Genomic DNA, 20,521 nt, shown 5'->3' with positions numbered 1-20,521 from the left:
TTTGATATCCCTCTTGAGCATGCTCAGATATCGAGACATTTGAGCCTGCTCCGAAGCGAACTCAGGGCAAAACATCTCCCTCTCAGTGAACATCCTGGTGATCTCCGTCACCGACTCCGAATCCTGCTTCAGCTCAAGGAACTCCTTAGCCAATCTCTCTCTCTCAACTCGCGGAACATAACGAGTGCTGAACATCTCTCTGAACTGATCCTATGAAACCGTAGCCCTCTGCGCATCCGAATATGACCCCGTGGTCAATCTCCACCAATTCTTCGCCCCGAGCCTCAACAGGTTCAGAGCACACCTCACCCTTTGATCAGCAGGGCATGAACACATGATCTGACCTTTTCTAGTGTAATATGTGTTGAGGAGTCATAAAAATCGAGTCTTGGACGTGGATCTTGTGGCATGCATGAGTTATAGTCTCATTATGGAAAGAGGAAAGGTGTTTTGAGCACAAAGTGACCTTTACAGCCATGCAAAGGCTTAAAGGTTCCAACTTAATGGTTTAAGACATATTAGAGGAGTCAGATCTGAAGTTTGGATGCAAGTCTTAACCGTTTAAGACCTGAATGTGCTGAACAAGGAAACTGGGCATTACACCGGGCGTAATCCCAATACGCGCCGCGTAAGGGGTTGCATACCCCGTTTCTGGAATGCAAGAGTACGCCCTGCGTACAGGAGCTGGTACGTCCCACATACTGCTTGCTGTTGACTTTTGTTGACTTTTAGGGTTTTAGTCAACATGTGGACTATTGGGTCAGAGAGGGGTAAAAAGGTCTTTTACCCTTCTGTGGAATTTTAGAAGGAATATAGTATAGCCTTGCGAGCCGTTAATGATTTAGAATGATTATTTGATGTGATTAGGCGGGGCTAGGTCGAGGTTACGAGATTCAGAAATATCGAGCACGTGAGACTTAGACATCATACGAGGTGAGTCTTCTCACTATACTGTACCTGGAAGGGTATCTATGTGTGACTGGAAGGTCTGGTATGCTATAAGATATATGCATTGTATGTTAAGTTGCCTGTTTTGTATGCGTTATGTATGTTATGCTTGATATGGACCGGAAGGCATTATGTTATGGGCCGGAAGCCATTATGATGTAGACCGGAAGGTCAGGGAGTTATGGACCGGAAGGTCGACACGGGTGGGACTGGAAGGTTTACCGAGTCGGGACAGAAGTCCCCTGATACACATGGATCCGGAAGATCATGACCTGGAAGGGCGTATGTGTGTAAGTGGTATATTAGGGAAATCACTAAGCATTTATGCTTACAGTTGTTGTGTTATGTGTTTCAGGTACTAGCGAGGACCGTGGGAAGGCGCCGACATGACTCGTACACACACCCGCAGGCGGATTTGGATTTAGTTGATCTTGGGATTTGACATGTTTTGTATCATGACTATGTCACATTGGATTTTTATGGTTTGATTTAGATGAAATTATGTTTTTAAGAAATGAAAAATTACGTTGTTACAGAACATTTGCAAGCTCATCTTCATAATTCGGGGTCAGTTTTAAATAGACAAAAAAAAATCTATTTGCTAATAATGGTCAAAATCGACATACCAAGGAATTATGGAAGACACTAAACTTTTTTCATAGTGTTATTTTGTCTTGTAAGTGAAAATTCTAGTGGGGAGAAAACGATCATAAAGAATCTCATTGTTTGTTACGGAGATAGATGAACCGAAGTCGAAGACATCTTATTCTTGGAGAAAACTAGGGCACCAACATTATTTGACCGATACATGAATTAGTTTACTTATATAAGTGAGGTACAAGCCATGTATGAGAACACCATATTAATGATGGTCCCGCGTAGGATGTCATTTGAGCAAAACCTAAAGAAAACCTGGTCATAAGGGTTGAATGTGTACAAAAACAACAATGACTTATTTTGCAACAAAAAACATTAAGGACTAAATGTGTAGAAAGTAAAAACTTAACCTGGAGTAGCCAGTAATAAGGACTAAATGTATACAAAATAGCAAGTTAAACGGCTTATTTTACAAAAAAATAAATAAAATAAAATAAAAAATAAGCCCTAAAAGTGTATATAGCTAAAACTATGTTACCCTATTAAGTCATTTTCCCTAAAAAAAATATCACCTAATGTCTTTTTATGAAATGATGTAATGCTACGATATATAACTCATAACGTAACACTAAGTTTCATGTGATATACTTTGCAGTTTGATTAGTTACTTTTTTATGCTTGTTGAAAATTTTGTAACAGTTACGTTCAATACTTGATAAATTCATCTTATTGAAATATAGTGGTGTAACAGTTACGTTCAATACTTGATAAATTCATTGGTTCTTTGTAGCTCCTTCTTGGTCGATTTTGACACGAGTTTATTCCAATCAAAGTTGTGACTGTACTATTTAGTTTTAATTTTGCTATAATTCTGTGTATGTTGTATGTCGAATTTTGTCTCTATTTTTGAATGATTCATAGTTTTTCAATATATTAATCTTTTGAATTGAAATTCAAAGGAAGTCATTCTGTTTTTCAATTGTGCTTTTGAATTGAAATTCATGAATTATGTCTTTCAATATCTTGCAAGTGGAATGGTAATCAGGGTACGAAATTAAAAGAAAAGACTGATAATTTCGTTGTGCAAATTTTATACTCAATATGTTTCACACAAATAATTTAGAAAATTTGACAAAGTTTGAACCATCATAAAATATGCATACGATCTCGGAATGGGGCATTTTTTTCCGAGATGGTTTCCCTTTGTCTTGTCTACACGTTAGGATAAAAACATAGCTGAACTGGTTAAGTTTTGGCTGAGTTATATAGCCCTAAAGAGTGGTTGTTATGATTTTTTTTAACTATTCAACACTTTTTATAAATTTTGTCAAACTTTGAACCATCATAAAAGCTTCATACAAGCTCGGAATGACGTAATTTTTTTTTCAAACTGTACTCCTATGTCTTGTCTATGTTTTAGAATAAAAAACAGCTTAATTGGTTAAGTTTTGGTTGAGTTATACAGCCACAAACAGGGGCTGTTATGATTGTTGTATGATATTTCAGCACTTTTATAAATTTTGTCCAACTTTGAACCATCATAAAAGCTTCATACAAGCTCGGAATGATGCAATTTTTTTTCAAAATGTACTCATTTATCTTGTCTACGTTTTAGAATAAAAAAACAGTTTAATTGGTTAAGTTTTGGTTGAGTTATACAGCCACAAACACGGGCTGTTATGATTGTTGTATGATATTTCAACACTTTTTATAAATTTTGTCCAACTTTGAACCATCATAAAAGTTTCATACAAACTCGGAATGATGCAATTTTTTTAATTGTACTCTTCCGTCTTGTCTACATTTTAGCATAAAAAAACAGCTTAATTGGTTAAGTTTTGGTTGAGTTAGACAACCCCAAACTTAACCAATTAAGTTGAATCAAGCCCCAAACTCAATTGGTTAAGTTGAATTACTACTTCATGCAAATATTACGTAAATTTTTTGTAGACATGGCAGGGCGAAAAAAATACACATGGACTATTGAAAAGGATGCAAAGTTAATTGAATCATTGTTGGAGTTACATGTATCCAGAAAGTATGGTGGTGCCGACAACAGATTCTAACCCAGTTATTTGAAGGCAGTGCAACAATTAGTAGATGTAAGTCTTCATAACTCGGGTTTGAAAGCAGAGCCTCATATTAAATCGATGATGAAGACATTGAAAAACCATTTCAACATCGCGCACGACATGGTATAAGACTTTTCAGGTCTCATTTAACCACTACCAAATAATCGCCTTTTGTTTTCTCTCTCTCTCTCTCTCTCTCTCTCTCTCTCTCTTTCTCTCTCTCTCTCTCTCTCTCTCTCCCTCCACCCCTCTATGCAAATTCCAAGTGTTCTTCCGTTTCCGAGTAATCGCTTTGTGTTTATCTCTTTTTCCATAGTTGTTGGAGTGAAAAATATTTTGCATAAAGTTATGGTTTTACGCCAAAACATACAACTATAGAGCGACATAAGAACCTTTAAAGACAAAAGTTTCTTTCGTCCGGTCTTTTACAAGTAAAGATCAACAACTCGAGGTTAGTTTACATTTACTTTTCTTTAATTTTAATTCATTCGACAATGAGACAATTTTCCTTCTCCCTTTGTTATTTGAAAGATCAAAATGCTTTTTAGACAAAACTTAATAATAATAATAATAATAATAATAATAATAATAGGATTAATTATTCACAACTAATATTTTATTAACAAATGATCATTTTTGTGTAAAAATTACACTACTTTGAAGATTATTCAAATTACATGTGCATATGTTAAATATGATGAAAACGTTACAAATAGTGCAAAAAATAAAGTTCGCAAGACGACAAGAAAAAATAAAAATCAAAATTCCAAAAAGAATGAAAAGAATGTGAGATCAGAAACAAAAAACATACAAGCTAAAGATGGAAGATAAGTGATAAAGGGTTACAGTTGTTTGTAAGTTTGAAGGCTAAAGAACACGAGCACGTTGGACGAAACAATTAATAAAATGAATGTTGCTGGAAAGATTGACATCACCTCAGTGTTTTGGTAATATCTGACTGCTCATTGCTCCGATTTAGGTGATTCAAATTGGCATGAAAAGAAGACAAAAATACGTACCTACAAGTTTCTTTTATTGCGTTTTCACCAATTCTATAGTTAATTAGTTATATTTTCCGAAATTAGCAAAAAAAAGGTGAAGTGCCTATGTTGGATGAAAATCAACTCATGCATGCCATCTCCAAGTCCCATACATCAAAACCATCCTTGTCCATGTCGCATATCGATACATTTTAAAAGTTAAAACCCTACAACTCTAAACTTCACAAAAACCTCATGCACAAGACATATTTACATGAGAAAAGCATTCTAACATCCCGTTTATTGAGTAATGAGTAGAAAAAGATTCATAAATGAATGATAATCCTAAAATAAATAATATTTAGCGGGGTGTTAGTGTTGGGGAGCCAATTGATACAATTTTAGAAGCTGGTAAATTATTGAGACTTAATTTGAAAATATTTGTGAGGCTCTGGGGCTGAATGGTAAGTTTTGGATTTATTATGAAAAAAATTATAGAAGTAAGGGGCTAAAAGGTAAATTTCGGATTTAATATGAAGAGATTGTGAATGGGAGGGACTAGTTCTGCCATTTCTCTATCAAGTTTGTGTGGAGTGGGTTTTAGCATCGTGCCTTCCATTTTCGATGATAACTGTTTTATTGAGTAACCCTAACCCAATACGTTCCATTCTAGCCGCCATCACCATGGATCGCATCTTCAACCGCCACCGTCTGTGGAAGCCTTCTTGGAGCCGACAACAACTATTTCGCCGCCGGAGACGCAATTGGTCAGTCGAATGAACCAACCGAGATCGAGTGTTGAGCCTTGAGGCGTCGTTGTGCTGGGTGTGAGCGAATGGGACGCTGCCGGTAAGTCTAACGCCACCCATCTCCTCTGTCTTTAATTCTCGCAGTAAAGGCGACGACGTGAGCATCGTTGTGGTTGTTAGTGGCCTGAGGTCGCCGCTTCTAGGCCATCAGTCGTCGTCTGCCGCCCTATGAGGATGAGTGGTTGTGTTTGTGTAATTTGGATCGCAATTGTGAGTGAGTATGTGGGTTTAATCGGCTGGAAATCAAAAGAACCCGCCACCACCACCGAGAGGTGGTGGCAGCCACCCGTTACTATTTTCTACCACTCTCCGCCGCCACCAACCACCGTGGGAGGTGGCTGTGGGTGTGTGCATGAGTGTTTCCACTGTTTTCGGTATTTTAGAGATTGTATGCGTGTTTTTGTGGACGGAAAACCCACCACCACCACCTGAGGTGGTGACTGCTGCCGTGAGCCGCCACCGACCACCACCGCCCGAGGTGGCGGTGTGCGGTGCCCGTTCTAGTGGAACCCTATTGGGCCAAAACACTTAATATTGGACTGGGTTGGTTCGTTATTGGGCTAGAAAACCCTAATTTTGGGTTTTGTTGGTTTGGGTCTATTGGGACCCGCATTTGGACCAGTGAACTAAAGATATAACTCATGACGATTCTATTGTATGATGGCTTAGTGGAATAATGGACTTAATGGGTTAAGTCCTTAATGGGTTAAGTGAGAAACACTTAACCCTAATTGTCATTTTATGTGAAAACCCTAATTTTTGCTTAGGCCTTGAGTTGGGCCTTTTTATTGGGTTTTGGTGTTTGGGCCATTGATGAGCCATCCCAGAGCAGTCATGTAGACAAGAATATTTAGATGGGCTTTAGGGTAAGGCCCATGTGATGGTTGGGCCCAATTTGGAAAATTGGGTCATAGTTGGGCCATTAGAGGACTTTTTGTGAACCCATTTGGTATTGGGCCTTGGTGAGCCCATTGGGCTTGGATTATTTATGGACCGGATTGGTGGACCATATTTAGACCTAATAATGTGAAGGTTTGTCTTATATCCTAATGGGGTTATTTGTGGGTTTGGCTTAGTGATAGAAGCTGGAGTGTAGCAGCAGCATTTATAGGATCTGTTTGCCATCCGAGGTGAGTCTTCTCACTATATACTATTACCTAGAGTGGTATCTATGTGCAGACCGGAGGGTCTTATGTGTTATGTATATGTTTGAGTTTATGTGCATTGTTATATATGTATGCTATGTGTTATATAGACCGGACCGAAGGCTCCAACAATTTAGACCGGACTGGAGGGTCCAACGAGCTAGACCGGACTGGAGGGTCCAACGAGCTATGGGACTGGAGGGTCCCGTCGAAACACATTGACCAAAGGGTCATACCGAGTTATAGCCTCGAGTGGCTTATGTGTTGTATGTGGTATTTTGGGGAACTCACTAACCTTCGTGCTTATCGGGTTATGTGATATGTGTTTCAGATTCTCTCAGGATCGCGGGAAGGCGTCGGCTTGATTGTACACACCAGAGAAAAAGTTATGCTTTAAGGATCCTGGATTTTATTCAAATAATTATGAACATGTGTTTTGATAATTGATATATTGAGATTTTGTAAAATGTGTTGATTTCATTTATGTGTATTTAAAACTGAAAATTTTGTTTGAAAATTTACGGTGTTATAAGCATATCATAATTAAACTATTATCCATATTTCCATACTCTCTTCATCCCATATTTATTTTCCACTTTTGACTTTTAAAGTCTTTATTCTTTGAATTTGACCTTAAATATTTTTATTTTTGATATACCATACTTGATGCAAAATATATGAATGTATTTTGTTTTAAATCTGTTTTCATTATTATAAGTTTCATCATGTAAATAACACAAATAAAAATAATTATGGTCAAAAATGAAGAATAAATACTTTAAAAGTCAAAATTGGACAATAAATATGGGATGGAAGTAGTATTAAAGTTGAAAACCCTTATCCTCACATAGGACTCACGGTTTCACCATAATGCTTCTAATTCACTACGCCATACAAAAGTTACCTCACGCAAATCCACAAAAACCTAATAATCCTTTGTTACTTGTTCCTTAAGCAAATTAAAACCATGCCACCTTTCCTAATCTTGTTACAAATCTTCAATTACCGCGTCCTACATTGCTACAAACGAAACCAAACCCTTTATATTAACATATAGATAAATATGTAATTCATCACTTTCAATTGTGGCGGGTTACTTGGTCAAATCAATAACTCATTATCTGACCGCCTCTATGATCTATATGTGCCGGTCACAGATCCAAAAGAGCTGTAGAAAGCCTTGGTACTCAAGTTCAAGGCACATGATGAAGGTACTAACAAGTACCTTGTGTCTAAGTACTTGGAGTTTTAAATGGTCGATGATAGACCAACCATGGAAAAAGCGCAAGACCTCCATGTCTTAGTCAACAAACTAACTGCAGTTTTGATTGCTCTACCGGAGCTCTTCCATGTAGGCAGAATCATCATAAACATGTCGTGTTCTTGGAAAAACTTCCTAAAGAAGATGATGCACAAGTCTGAGGACTACTCCTTGGATGATTTTTTTAAGAACCTCCGATTTCATTACGTTATGTGATGACTCGAATCAATTCTTGCATGTTTATTTATCGCGATAAAAACGAAGCCTTTGATTCATTTAAATTGTATAAGGTCGAGGTTGAAATCAACATAAGAAACACATAAAGACTCTTCACCCACATACGGGTAGAGAATATTTCAATCAAGGGGTTGTGAAGGCTTGTTGACAACCTTAGTTGGTGCTATTTAGACTCTATTATGGGCCAGATGAACTTTGGTTAAAAATGGAGGAATTAGGTTTGCGGGTGCCTATCATTTCCCTGTATTTGAGTACTTTTCAATGGGTTACCGACAACCTAGTTCTTTATGGAGTGGGGTTCAGGCACGACGATCCTCTTTAACCTTTTTATTCATTATGGTAGTCGAGGGCCTTCATGTTCCTATGGAAGAAGTCAAAGAAAAGGATGTGTTTTCAAGTATTTAATTATAGAATAGTGGGCCTATAATCTCACATTTGCAAAATGTGATGATGTGATCTTCTTTGGTAATTAGTCTTTAGGAAACACTCATAACCTTATAAGGATACTCAAATGCTTCGAATTAGCTTATGGTTTAGAGGTAAATCTATAGAAAATCAAACTATTTGGGTTTGCAACACAACCTTTGGAACCCGAACTTGCTTCCAAACATCTTAATTGCATAATTGGATCTCTCATAATAACGTAGATAGGTCTTACAGTTGGAATATCAATGGAACGTGCAGTACATTAGTCCTTTATTGTTGATAAGTCCATGCAAAACTCTTCTCTTAGAAGGCAAAAACCCTCTCGTTTGGCGGTCGATTGACTCTTTGCAAATTTGTTCTTGCTAGTTTTGGGACATATTTCCTTTTAATATACAAGGTACATGAAAAAATATTAATCAATTGGAGAAAATAAGGATGGGGTTCTTCATGATAGAGAATATAGAAAATGAAATATGGCATGGATCACATCGGATTAACGTGTGGAATAGAAGAGGCGATCGAGGTGATCAATGGCCATCTTGAATCTACAATCCAATCCTGGTTTGTAAGGAGAAGTTGGGTTAACCAGGGATGAGCATCGGAACCGGCTCAAGAATCGAACTTGGTGGAAAATAGGAACCGAACCGGACCGCCGGTTTTACCGGTTCCGGTTCCTACCGGTGTTTGTCGTGTCTTCAATGTTGGAAATGGTCTTCGAGAAATAGCAATATACGGTTCCGGTTTTTGCCGTTCTACCGGTTTCCTGTTCCAAAAATCCACTAAAATATCGTTCCAGTCCTGACCCGATGGGTTCTATCCAGTTCCGGTTCCAAATGTTTTCCCGGTCCAAATGCTCATCCTTAGGATTAACCTCTAGCTAATTCTTCTAAGTTTACTCCCTTTTAATATTGTTGTTGTTATTGATCTCCTAGGTCCTTAGTAACGCTCATTTTATATATAAAATATGCCTGCCATTAAAAAACAATTTATTATATCAATCAAAAATCACCAGTAAATTTTTGCTAAAGGAATTGGAACAAAAAATTGATTATGTGCTCCGTTTGGTTAGTATAGTCGAACTGTTCCGTCAAATTCTATTTTTTTCCATGTATAAAGTAATTTATTATTTTAAGATATGCCAAAGAATCTAAATTTCATTATCTATATATTATTAAAAAAAATTATTCTTGCATATAAACTCAAACAAACATTCAATAATCATCAAAATCAAGAACGAAAAAACTAAAAAATATAAATATTTAAGACTTATTAAATAAAAGTTAAAGTGGAACCAAAATTTTACAACTTTTATAAAAATAGTAGAATATATTTTTATGCTTGTAATTTACATGTAACCATTTATATCAATGGGAAATCACCAGGAAATTTACATTGGCTATTGGCTATTGGCTATTGGCTAGCTGTACTTCTATATATTCACAAAATCACAAGGCATTATTCGCATGCAAAACAACCACCTAAAAACTTATATCCAATCTTCATCATTTAGACTTAGACAGATAAACCTCCGGCGCCGTTTTCAATATCTCCGGCCATGTATAGGGTAGCAAGTGCGTCCGAGTATCTGGTGATCACCGGATTCGGGATCGACGACATCAAAATCGCAAAGAAAGCATGGATACTTCCCGGCCAGTCCTGCTCCCGATTCGACATCTCTCCGGTCAACTACACTTTCGATGTTCAGGCCATGAGCGCTGAGAAACTCCCCTTCAAACTCCCCGCCGTATTCACCATCGGTCCTCGTATCGACGATGACGATAGTCTCCACAAATACGCCAAGCTTATCGCTCCTCACGATCAGCAATCAGACCATGTGAAAGAGCTCGTGAAGGGGGTCATCGAAGGGGAGACGCGTGTCCTTGCTGCGTCCATGACCATGGAAGAAATTTTCAAAGGGACGAAGGATTTTAAGAAGGAAGTGTTCGATAAGGTTCAGTTGGAACTTAATCAGTTCGGATTGTTGATCTACAATGCCAATGTGAAACAGATGGTCGACGAACCGGGACAGGAGTATTTTTCGTACCTAGGGCAAAAAATTCAACAGGAGGCTGCAAATCAAGCTAAGATCGATGTTTCTGAAGCAAGGATGAAGGTAATTTTATGTTTCTTAAGTTTTGAATGATGGATACTCAGTATACGATTCACGATTGATTGTTGTTTTAGGGTGAAATTGGATCTAAGCTTCGCCAAGGCCAAACGCTTCAGAATGCAGCGAAGATAGACGCAGAGACGAAGATCATAGCGACGCAGAGGGAAGGACAGGGGAAGAAGGAGGAGATAAAGGTGAAAACGGAGGTGAAGGTGTTTGAGAACCAGAGAGAGGCTGAAGTGGCTGAAGCAAATGCAGAGCTGGCAATGAAGAAGGCAAAGTGGGCCCAGGATTCACAGGTTGCAGAGGTGGAGTCGAGAAAGGCGGTGGCGCTCCGGGAGGCGGAGCTGCAGAAGGAGGTGGAGATCATGAACGCGATGACTCAGACGGAGAAACTCAAGGCTGACTTCTTGAGTAAAGCTAGCGTTGAGTATGAAACGAAGGTAATAACTTCTATCGAATCAATCCTCTATTAAACATGAATTTAAACTTGTATTTGAACAATCGATGTGTGAATAAAGGTACAAGAGGCGAATTGGGAACTTTATAGGAAGCAGAAGTCTGCAGAAGCAATTCTGTACGAGAAAGAGAAGGAAGCGGAGGCTCAGAAGGCGATGGCGGAGGCGACACTCTACTCCCGCCAACAAGTCGCCGACGGCGAATTATATGCAAAACAGAAGGAGGCAGAGGGACTTGTTGCTCTTGCTCAAGCTCAAGGTACTTACATACGCACCCTTTTGGGTGCCATGGGAGGCAACTATGGTGCTTTAAGAGACTATTTGATGATCAATGGAGGAATGTATCAAGAAATCGCCAAGATTAATGGTGAGGCAGTTAAGGGTTTGCAGCCGAAGATTAGCATATGGACCGGCGCAAATGGTGGTGGAGAAGGTGGTGATGGTGGTGCAATGAAGGAAGTCGCCGGCGTTTACAAAATGTTGCCGCCGTTGTTTAACACGGTTCATGAGCAAACGGGGATGGTCCCACCATCGTGGATGGGGAAGATTACAGAATCGTGACCGTGATTTTGTATTACGTGGAGCTTATTAATTAAGCAGATAAATATTTTGAAATATTTTAGGTTTATATATGACTATATCTTTTCTTAATGCTTGTATTTTGTTTTGATATCTTTTTATTTGAATTGAAGATTATCTTTAATGGGAAAAAATATTTTTCAGTTTCGATATCTTTCTATTGAATTGAAGATTATCCTATTTAAATAACGGGATTCCAAAGGTTAGTATTTTTTGAAAATCTTCTGAAAGAATCTTTAAACTTTGATTAATGAAAAAATCATCGTTTATATTTTATTTATAATTATAATTAATACATTTTATTTCATCATTGTTTAAAACAATAAAATTATGAGAAAATGACAAAAATAGTCATTTACACTAATTGCATTACAAAAATAGCCAAAAAAAATCAAAATTACAAAATTAGTCTACGATTTCGCAGATGGAGATGCTCCATCTGCGAAATGAGCATCTCATCTGCGAATGTACAAGCACCTAAAGCACAGTTAGGTGCTTGTACATTTGCAGGTGTTTTTAATTTTTTTTTTCTGCATATATAGGGGTAATTTTGCAGATGGAATAGGTCCATCTGCGATTTACTCTCATTCTATCTACGAAATTGTGGTTTTTTTTTTTTGTATTTTTTTTTTAGTTTGACTATGAAATGAATTGGTTTGACTACGAAATCATGTTGCTATATAAAAAGTTTTGTAGAAAAATATCATTTTGGTTGTTATATAAATCAGGTTCCATTAACTTGTCATCTCCCACCGGTTACAAGACAAACCAAATATTCAAATCATTTTTTGAGCAAATTGTAGAGAAAGTTCCTAAACAAATAACAACCAAAATAATATTTTTCTACAAAACTTTTTATATAGCAACATGATTTCGTAGTCAAACCAATTCATTTCATAGTCAAACTAAAAAAAAAAAAAACCCACAATTTTGCAGATAGAATGAGAGTAAATCGCAGATGGATCTATTCCATCTGCGAAATTACCCCTATATATACAAAAAAAATTAAAAAAAAAAAAAATTAAAAGCACCTGCGAATGTAGAAGCACCTAAAGCACAGCTGTGCTTTAGGTGCTTGTACATTCGCAGATGAGATGCTGATTTCGCAGATGGGGCATCTCCATCTGCGAAACTGTGGGCTAATTTTGTAATTTTGATTTTTTTTGGCTATTTTTGTAATCCCATTAATGTAAATGGCTATTTTTGTCATTTTCTCTAAAATTATATGAAATAGGAACTCGATAAGTTAATACTAGATTATTTAACAAATTTTTGGAGATAATATTTTTGACGGGTCTTGATTCGGAGATAGAGTATTAATTTTTGCCATAAGTATTTCTTAAAATTATTTTAACATTATAGCATAAGCCTCCAAAGTATATTTTGTATATGTTTTGTTGAGTGTGTTGTGTGAGGTTGACTATATCATAGAAGTGCATTACCATAAAGGTATGTTGGACGTGTTTTGTGATGTAAATTATATTATAAAGCAAATTATCAACACCAACATAAAAGTATATATCAGAGGCCTCCGAAACTATGTATGTATCTTGTGAGATAAAAGGTATAGCATAAGGCAAATTAACAACTCTAACATAAACATTTAATTTCCTTAGTCGCCAACATAAATGTTTATGTTGTGTTATTAGTTTGCCTTATGATATATTATACCTCGCAAAATATATCCAATATATCTTAAAGGCGTAAGGTAAATAGTTTTATTGTATTAAACCTTCATGAAATCTATGTTATAACCTATCTCATAAACATATCCAACATACTTTAGAGGTGTATGGTATTTCTCCATGACAAAAATCTATGATGCTGACATAATTGTAATAAAAAAAACATATGACAAAAATTAATACTCGATTATTTAATAAATTCTTTAAAATAGTATTTTTGGTTGGTCCGGGTTCGGGGATACATTGCTAAATTTGTTAAAATTATAAGATCATTTATGAACCTCATTTAAAATATAAACTAATAATTTCTTATGTAGTATATAGTATATAAGAAAGTTTTAATTAATTCATATTTTATACGGGGTCTACAAATTATCTTATAGTTTTAAAGATTTATTAATTTAACATTTTATCCCTAAACCAGAACCCATCAAAAATATATCATAAAGAAATTATTAAATAATCAAGTACTAATTTTGCAAGTTTCTGTTATGTGTAGCATTATTGTATTAAACAATGATGAAACAAAATGTATTAAGTTTTGAAATCTCTTAATTGTAAACAAAATGAATTGGAAAATCTCTAGAAAATTCTTATTAATGAAAAAACCTTCCTTAATTTTTTTAATTACTATTAATCCCACAAAATTGGTAAACTATTGTGTCAACTGAATATAAAACCTATTTTGCAAACGTTTATCGATATTATTGACTTAATTGTTATATATATTAATTTGAGTTGTGGCTTGGAAACAATGTCAAGTATCAAGTATCGCCCAATCCATCATCAACATCGGCTAAACCGCTTTTATTCGGCTTCTCTGATTTTAGTCGGATATATATATATATATATATATATATATATATATATATATATATATATATATATATATATATATATATATATATATATATTGAGATTGAGATTTTCATTTTCATATATATAAAGCAAGAACCAACTTAGTTAATATGATCCATTAGATTCTTGGCATAAATAATTTATTTATGTTAATTCATCTATATAAAACAACATAAATATATAAATATATAACATAATTTATAGAAATCTTATACTATATGTACAGAAATATAGACAGATTGTATCGTTTTAATTGTCTTTTATTATTTTTTTTAATCGAATATACTCCGAGCTTTACACTATACATACTAAATCTAGACTTTTAAATAATTTGATTTCATGTTATATATATATATATATATATATATATATATATATATATATATATATATATATATATATATATATATATATATATATATAGGCCCGGTTTTAAGGGAGGGCAAGAGGTGCAGCCGCATAGGGCCCCGAAAAAAATAGAGCCCAAGTTTTAATTAAATTATATATTTAATAATTAAATATATATAAATTTAATTGAATTTATCTCTCCTTTTCAACCAAGCCTTAATTTGTTATGCACAACATTTTGATATTTTAAATTTAATTTAAAGTTTTGGTTCTTACTTTATGCTATATATTTCATAACCAACAATATATTTAACAAATCAGTTTTTAAAAGTTACATAATTAACCCTTGAACTTTTTATAAAATTCCATATGTTCTTTTTTAATTAATTTGTTTACTTCCGTAACCACAATTCACCGTTTTAAGTTTCTTTACCTTATATATTAAAAATTGTATGTAGGACCTCATTTTTCTTTTTAGCACAGGGCTCTTAAAATCTCCGAGCCGGCCCTGATATATATATATATATATATATATATATATATATATATATATATATATATATATATATATATATATATATATATATATATATATACCTTAAAAAGCATTTTACAAGATTTTGCTGAATTTTAAGAGATACAAGCTTTTATGCATCATATACAATAATTTTATGCATCGGAGAATAATAAATCTTATCCGGTCAAAGACAGATTTTGAATAGGTCTTCTAAGCTTATCTTCAAATTGAATGAGTTAAATATGAAAAAGTCAAATAAGATGATGATGATAAGATTTTGAATGGGTCAAAGTTTGACCAAGTGTTCCTCATATCCAATTGAATCGGTAAATACTAAATTTTATCCGGTCAACATTTATGAAAAAGTCAAATAAGATGATGATGATAAGATTTTGAATGGGTCAAAGTTTGACCAAGTGTTCCTGTCCAATCCAATTGAATCAGTAAATACTAAATCTTATCGGTCAACATTTATGAAAAAGTCAAATAAGATGATGATGATAAGATTTTGAATGGGTCAAACTTTGACCAAGTGTTCCCCATATCCAATTGAATCGCTGAATACTGAATCTGTCAATAATAATGAAAAAGTCAAATAAGATGATGATAAGATTTTGAATGAGTCAAAGTTTGACCAAGTATTCTTCATATCCATTTGAATCGGTCTAATACGATGTACACGTTATAAAACATTTCATATAAACTGGAAGAGGCGCATTGATCTAGCATTCGTCTATCATGAATGCTTTGCCATTGACCGCAAAACCTTGGTTCTCTCTTATGCTCGCTACCTCCTCCTTTGTTTTTCTTTCTATTAAAATCGAATAAGCCCAAAAATGTCTTACGTTTAATCCTAGCCCAGGTATAAGAAATCTCTATCTGTTCGTCATTTTGTTTAACAAATTTTCTATGTCATTTTGTTGATCCGCACCCGTCGCTTTGCGCGGATAAATGGCTAGTATGTATGTATATATATATATATATATATATATATATATATATATATATATATATGTATATATATATATGTATATATATATATATATATATATATATATATATATATATATATATATATATGTATTGGTTTCATGTATCAAATACACGAATAAGATGATGAAAATTGAGTCCAATAGAGTCGGAACACATACTAAAATGGTGATTTGGTGGCCCTACATGAAAGTGCCACATTTCGTGCCCTCATTCTATAAACGTTCCATATATCATAATCAATATGTAGTACTCCCTCCGTCCCAAAATAATAGTCCACAGACAAAAAACACACAGTTTAAGAAAACATTAATTACCATTAACTTTATTAAATGAAATGACAGTCTTACCCTTATGTTGCATTTAATTCTATGGTAATTGCATTCAATTTTATGGTAATTTAACTAATAATGAAGGGTATTACGGTAAAAGACATATTTATTTTTAGAAGTAGGCAATTATTTTGGGAAAAACCAAAAAGAAAACATGGACTATTAATATGGGACGGAGAGAGTATTACTTTAAAACTGCACTGTATATAATTGGTAATTAAATGACAGATGAAATTCCTAAAGAAATTTCCAGGAAATAGTGAGAAAGCATTATGATGAATTATATAAGCAAAGTATCTTACAATTTAAATCCATGAAGTTTTGTAAAAGATATATACCCTTCTTTTTATCCGTATTGTATAGTTTTGTTCTTTTAAAATCAAAAGATATATAGAAAAGTCTCATTATTTTTGGATTTTTTTAATAGAAAAGTATCAATTATTTAATATTTTATTCAAATTAACGAAAAAATCATTTTTTTTTATTTTAATAGGAAATAATAAATTATCGTGTAAAAGTAAACAATCAAAACTTTTCTGTTCACAAAAACATTTATTAGGACTTTATCAAAAAAAAAATTTCTAAAATAATGAGAGTTTTCTATATGTTTCCCTTTAATATCAAAATATTTCGTTATTCCTGTAAATATACTATTTTGAATTTGGTGTTCACAAAATTTTATTATTACACTGTAACATGCGAATTGAAGTTATATCATTACTAATATTGTAAAACAAGACAAATTTGGAAAAATTGTCATTGTGGTTTGCATTTTTCTTTGGATAAGACCCAAAAATCTTTCGATTTGTAAAAATGGTCCTATTTGATGGTTTTATTGTGGATTTAGTATCTAACCTTTCGCATCATTTAGGAAATCTGAGAATGTATGTTTTGTCACCATTGTCTCTTGTCTTGATCGTGGAAAAAGGAAACTTTGTTTTATTGACTCTATAGCCCTTTGTTCTATGTGGATATCCCAAAAATACTTAGTCTCCCCATTTCTTTCAACTTATTCCCTTTCGTTTCAGTGTTTCTGTAGTAACCCACACATCCAAAAACCCTCATGTGGTCAAAGTAAGGGTTTTGGTTGAACGATATCTCGTAAGGGCTTTTATTTTTGATGACCTTGGAATGTAATTTGTTGATGATGTAGGTTGTTGTTAAGATGCATTCTCCCCAAAATTTTGTGCATAAGTTTTCCTTAAACCATAGAGCTCGAAAAATCTCAAGTAAGTGTTAGAGTTTTCATTCCACCACTTTATTTTGTGCATGAGGTACCTCATGGATCAGCCGAATCTAAACATGAGGCAGCATCGATGGTTAGATGTGGTTAAGGATTATGATTGTGAGATCCTTTATCACCCGGGCAAGGCTAACGTAGTGACCGATGCCCTGATGTAACATACACATTAATAACCTTGTATAATTATCATGTTTTGTAAGATTGATAGCTTAAAAGTGAATATTATTAAATATTATATGATTTTAAGCGTTGAGTTCTGACAAGATAGTTTTATGGGATGATTGCATGGCACACATCACAGTCTTCATCCTGGGAGTTTTACTCTGATATTTTGATAGGAGATTTTGATATGTGACAAATATTATGATACCATATGATACATGATGCATGATTTTATTTATGATTATTGATGATTTATGTTTTAATAATGATTTGAAAACAAAAATTTTGGTCCGTATTTTTAGGATGTTTTAGAAGCATCCTAATAGAGTGTGTAAGCTTGAGAAATCCATTTATGGAATGAAGCAAGCATCTCTTAGATGGAATCTTTGTTTCGATGAGAAAGTCAAAGAGTCTGGTTTCTTGCGAAGCGACGATGAGTCCTGCGTATATGTCAAACCCAGTGGGAGTATAGTTAGCTTCCTCGTTTTGTATGTCGATGACATACTACTCATAGGAAACGGCGTCCCAACCCTGCAGGAGGTTAAGTCCTGGCTTGGGAAGTGCTTCGCTAAGAAGGACCTCAGAGAAGCTGCTTATATTCTTGGGATAAGGATTGTGAGAAATAGGAGTAAAAGACTAATAGGACTTAGTCAAAGTACTTACTTGGATAAAGTACTAAAACATTTTAGTATGGAAAATTCTAAGAAAGGGGAGTTACCAATCCAAAGCAATACCAAGTTGAGTAAGACTTAAAGTCCAAGTACTGAAGCCGAGATAGCAGAGATGAGCCCAATACCTTATGTTTCCGCAATTGGATCGATCATGTATGCTATGACTTGTACTCGCCCTAATGTGGCCTTCGCTTTGAGCATGGTCAACAAATATCAAGGGAACCCTGGTAGGGCACATTGAACCGCAGTTAAGAATATTCTTAAGTACCTTTAGAGGACTAATGAATGGTTTCTTATCCTCGGTGGGAGTGATGACTTAAGGGTGCGAGGTTATAGTGATGCCATTTTTTAGACCGACCGAGACAACTTCCGCTCTCAGTCGGGCTAGGTCTCTACCCTAAATAGAGGAGCGGTGACTTGGAAAGGTTCAAAACAGGAGATTGTAGCTGATTCAACGTGTAAATCAGAGTACATAGCAGCAAGCGAAGCATCGAAGGAGGTGATATGGTTGAAGAACTTCATCGGATACCTTAGAGTTATGCCATCCATAAAAGAGCCTATGGAGATTTTCTGTGATAATGTAGGTGTAGTTGCCTTAACCAAGGAACCGAGGGATCATGGCAGATCCAGACATATCGACAGGAAATATCATTTTATTATACATTGGGTAGAAGAGGGACTCCTCATAGTAAAGAGGGTATCGTCAGAAGATAACCCAGCAGATCCCCTCACGAAGGGACTGAGTAGAGTTAAGCACTTGCAGCACGCTAGGAGCATTGGGCTAAAGGACGATATTAGTTTTAGTGATTAGATAGCTTTTAGAAACTTGTAATAGCAAATTGTAATTAACATTTGATGATTAAATAAAGGTATTTTATTTATATGTAAAGTTAATGTCTTGTGTTTATTATTTACTATTGTTTCACTATGCATGTTTTGACTTCCTAAATAATAAGATTAATTGAACTGTTCACAATCGCTCATATGTTGGAAGTAGATATGAAAGAAAATTGTCATAAATTGGTTTGTAGACTGTCTAAAGTGTATTAGTGTTAGGTGCATTTCATGCATTCATTTTGTAGTTTTAGTTCATAAAAGTGCATTGCATTTAGGTTTAAACTCATGCATTTTGCATATTTTTCGGGATTTTTCATGATGCAATTCCATTCACACACTTTTATGATATTTCAGGGACTTTTTGAAGGTTGGAAATCTTTAGAGGAAGTCTAAAAGAACTGGAGACAGAGTTACAGAAGTTTTGGAGCAAAGAAGTGAGAGAATGAAGAATTTGGCTTCTCAGAAGTTTACACGGCCGTGTAAATGATCCCCTTTAATTTACACGGGCCGTGTAAATGTACATGCAAAGGCATTCTACTTCGGAGACCTTGAAGAATTGAGCATTTTACTTTTATTGTTTACACGGCCGTGTAAATGTCACCCTTTAATTTACACGGGCCGTGTAAACGTCTCGACAGTTTTAAAGTGGTTTTATCCTCTTATAATTCAGACAATCGGTTTTGTGAGGAGTTAGGTCAGATTTTGGGAGAAAAGAAGGCGATTTTCAGAACTTTGGCAAGTAGATTAACACTTGGAAACACTTTAATTTCCTTTTTGTAAGTTAATTTGAAGTTTAAATTTGTTTGATTTGTAGTTCAACCTAGACATGTGTGGTTGCTTTCATTATCATTTCCGAATCTGAATTCTTAAGTATGTGTTGTTAGGTTGTAACTTGATTTTGACTTGTGTTTAACATCTAGTAATCTTTGATTTGATCTTAATCATGTGTTTGTTTGGTTCTCTTTTTCACTTGATCAATGAATTAGGGTTCTAGTCAATCTAGTTAATCAAATTATGAAATTCGTATATGTTTTATGATTTGATGTTAGTAACACACACCTACTTGGTTGTAATTAGATCAAAATTAGTGCAATCAAAGATTAAATGTTTATATTCCCAAGATTAAGAGGAATGTTAAACATTGTTGGTAATTAGTGCAAGAACTTAATGTCATTTAATGATTTGATGCAAGAACTTATTTGAATTGAATCAATTAAATGAAGTTTTATTTGAAGAGCTTGTTTTGAATAAAATAC

The 20,521-nt window shown here is 34.6% G+C and overlaps 1 protein-coding gene across 1 annotated transcript; it reads left to right on the top strand.

Annotated features, from left to right (window-relative positions):
- The first annotated feature begins 9,948 nt into the window (after positions 1–9,948).
- On the top strand, positions 9,949–11,770 carry LOC145057115 (flotillin-like protein 3). The gene is made up of 3 exons (XM_079004892.1): positions 9,949–10,588; positions 10,660–11,028; positions 11,107–11,770. The coding sequence occupies exons 1-3, from the start codon at positions 10,031–10,033 to the stop codon at positions 11,602–11,604; spliced, it is 1,425 nt and encodes a 474-aa protein (XP_078861018.1). The 5' UTR covers positions 9,949–10,030; the 3' UTR covers positions 11,605–11,770.
- The last annotated feature ends 8,751 nt before the right edge of the window (positions 11,771–20,521 follow it).

Source organism: Lactuca serriola, chromosome 6, assembly GCF_051521515.1.
Source record: "Lactuca serriola cultivar US96UC23 chromosome 6, Lser_US96UC23_V15, whole genome shotgun sequence".
NCBI classification, from domain to species: domain Eukaryota; kingdom Viridiplantae; phylum Streptophyta; class Magnoliopsida; order Asterales; family Asteraceae; genus Lactuca; species Lactuca serriola.
The sequence above is the reverse complement of the archived record's forward strand: the minus strand, read 5'-3'. Positions and strand labels throughout refer to the sequence as shown.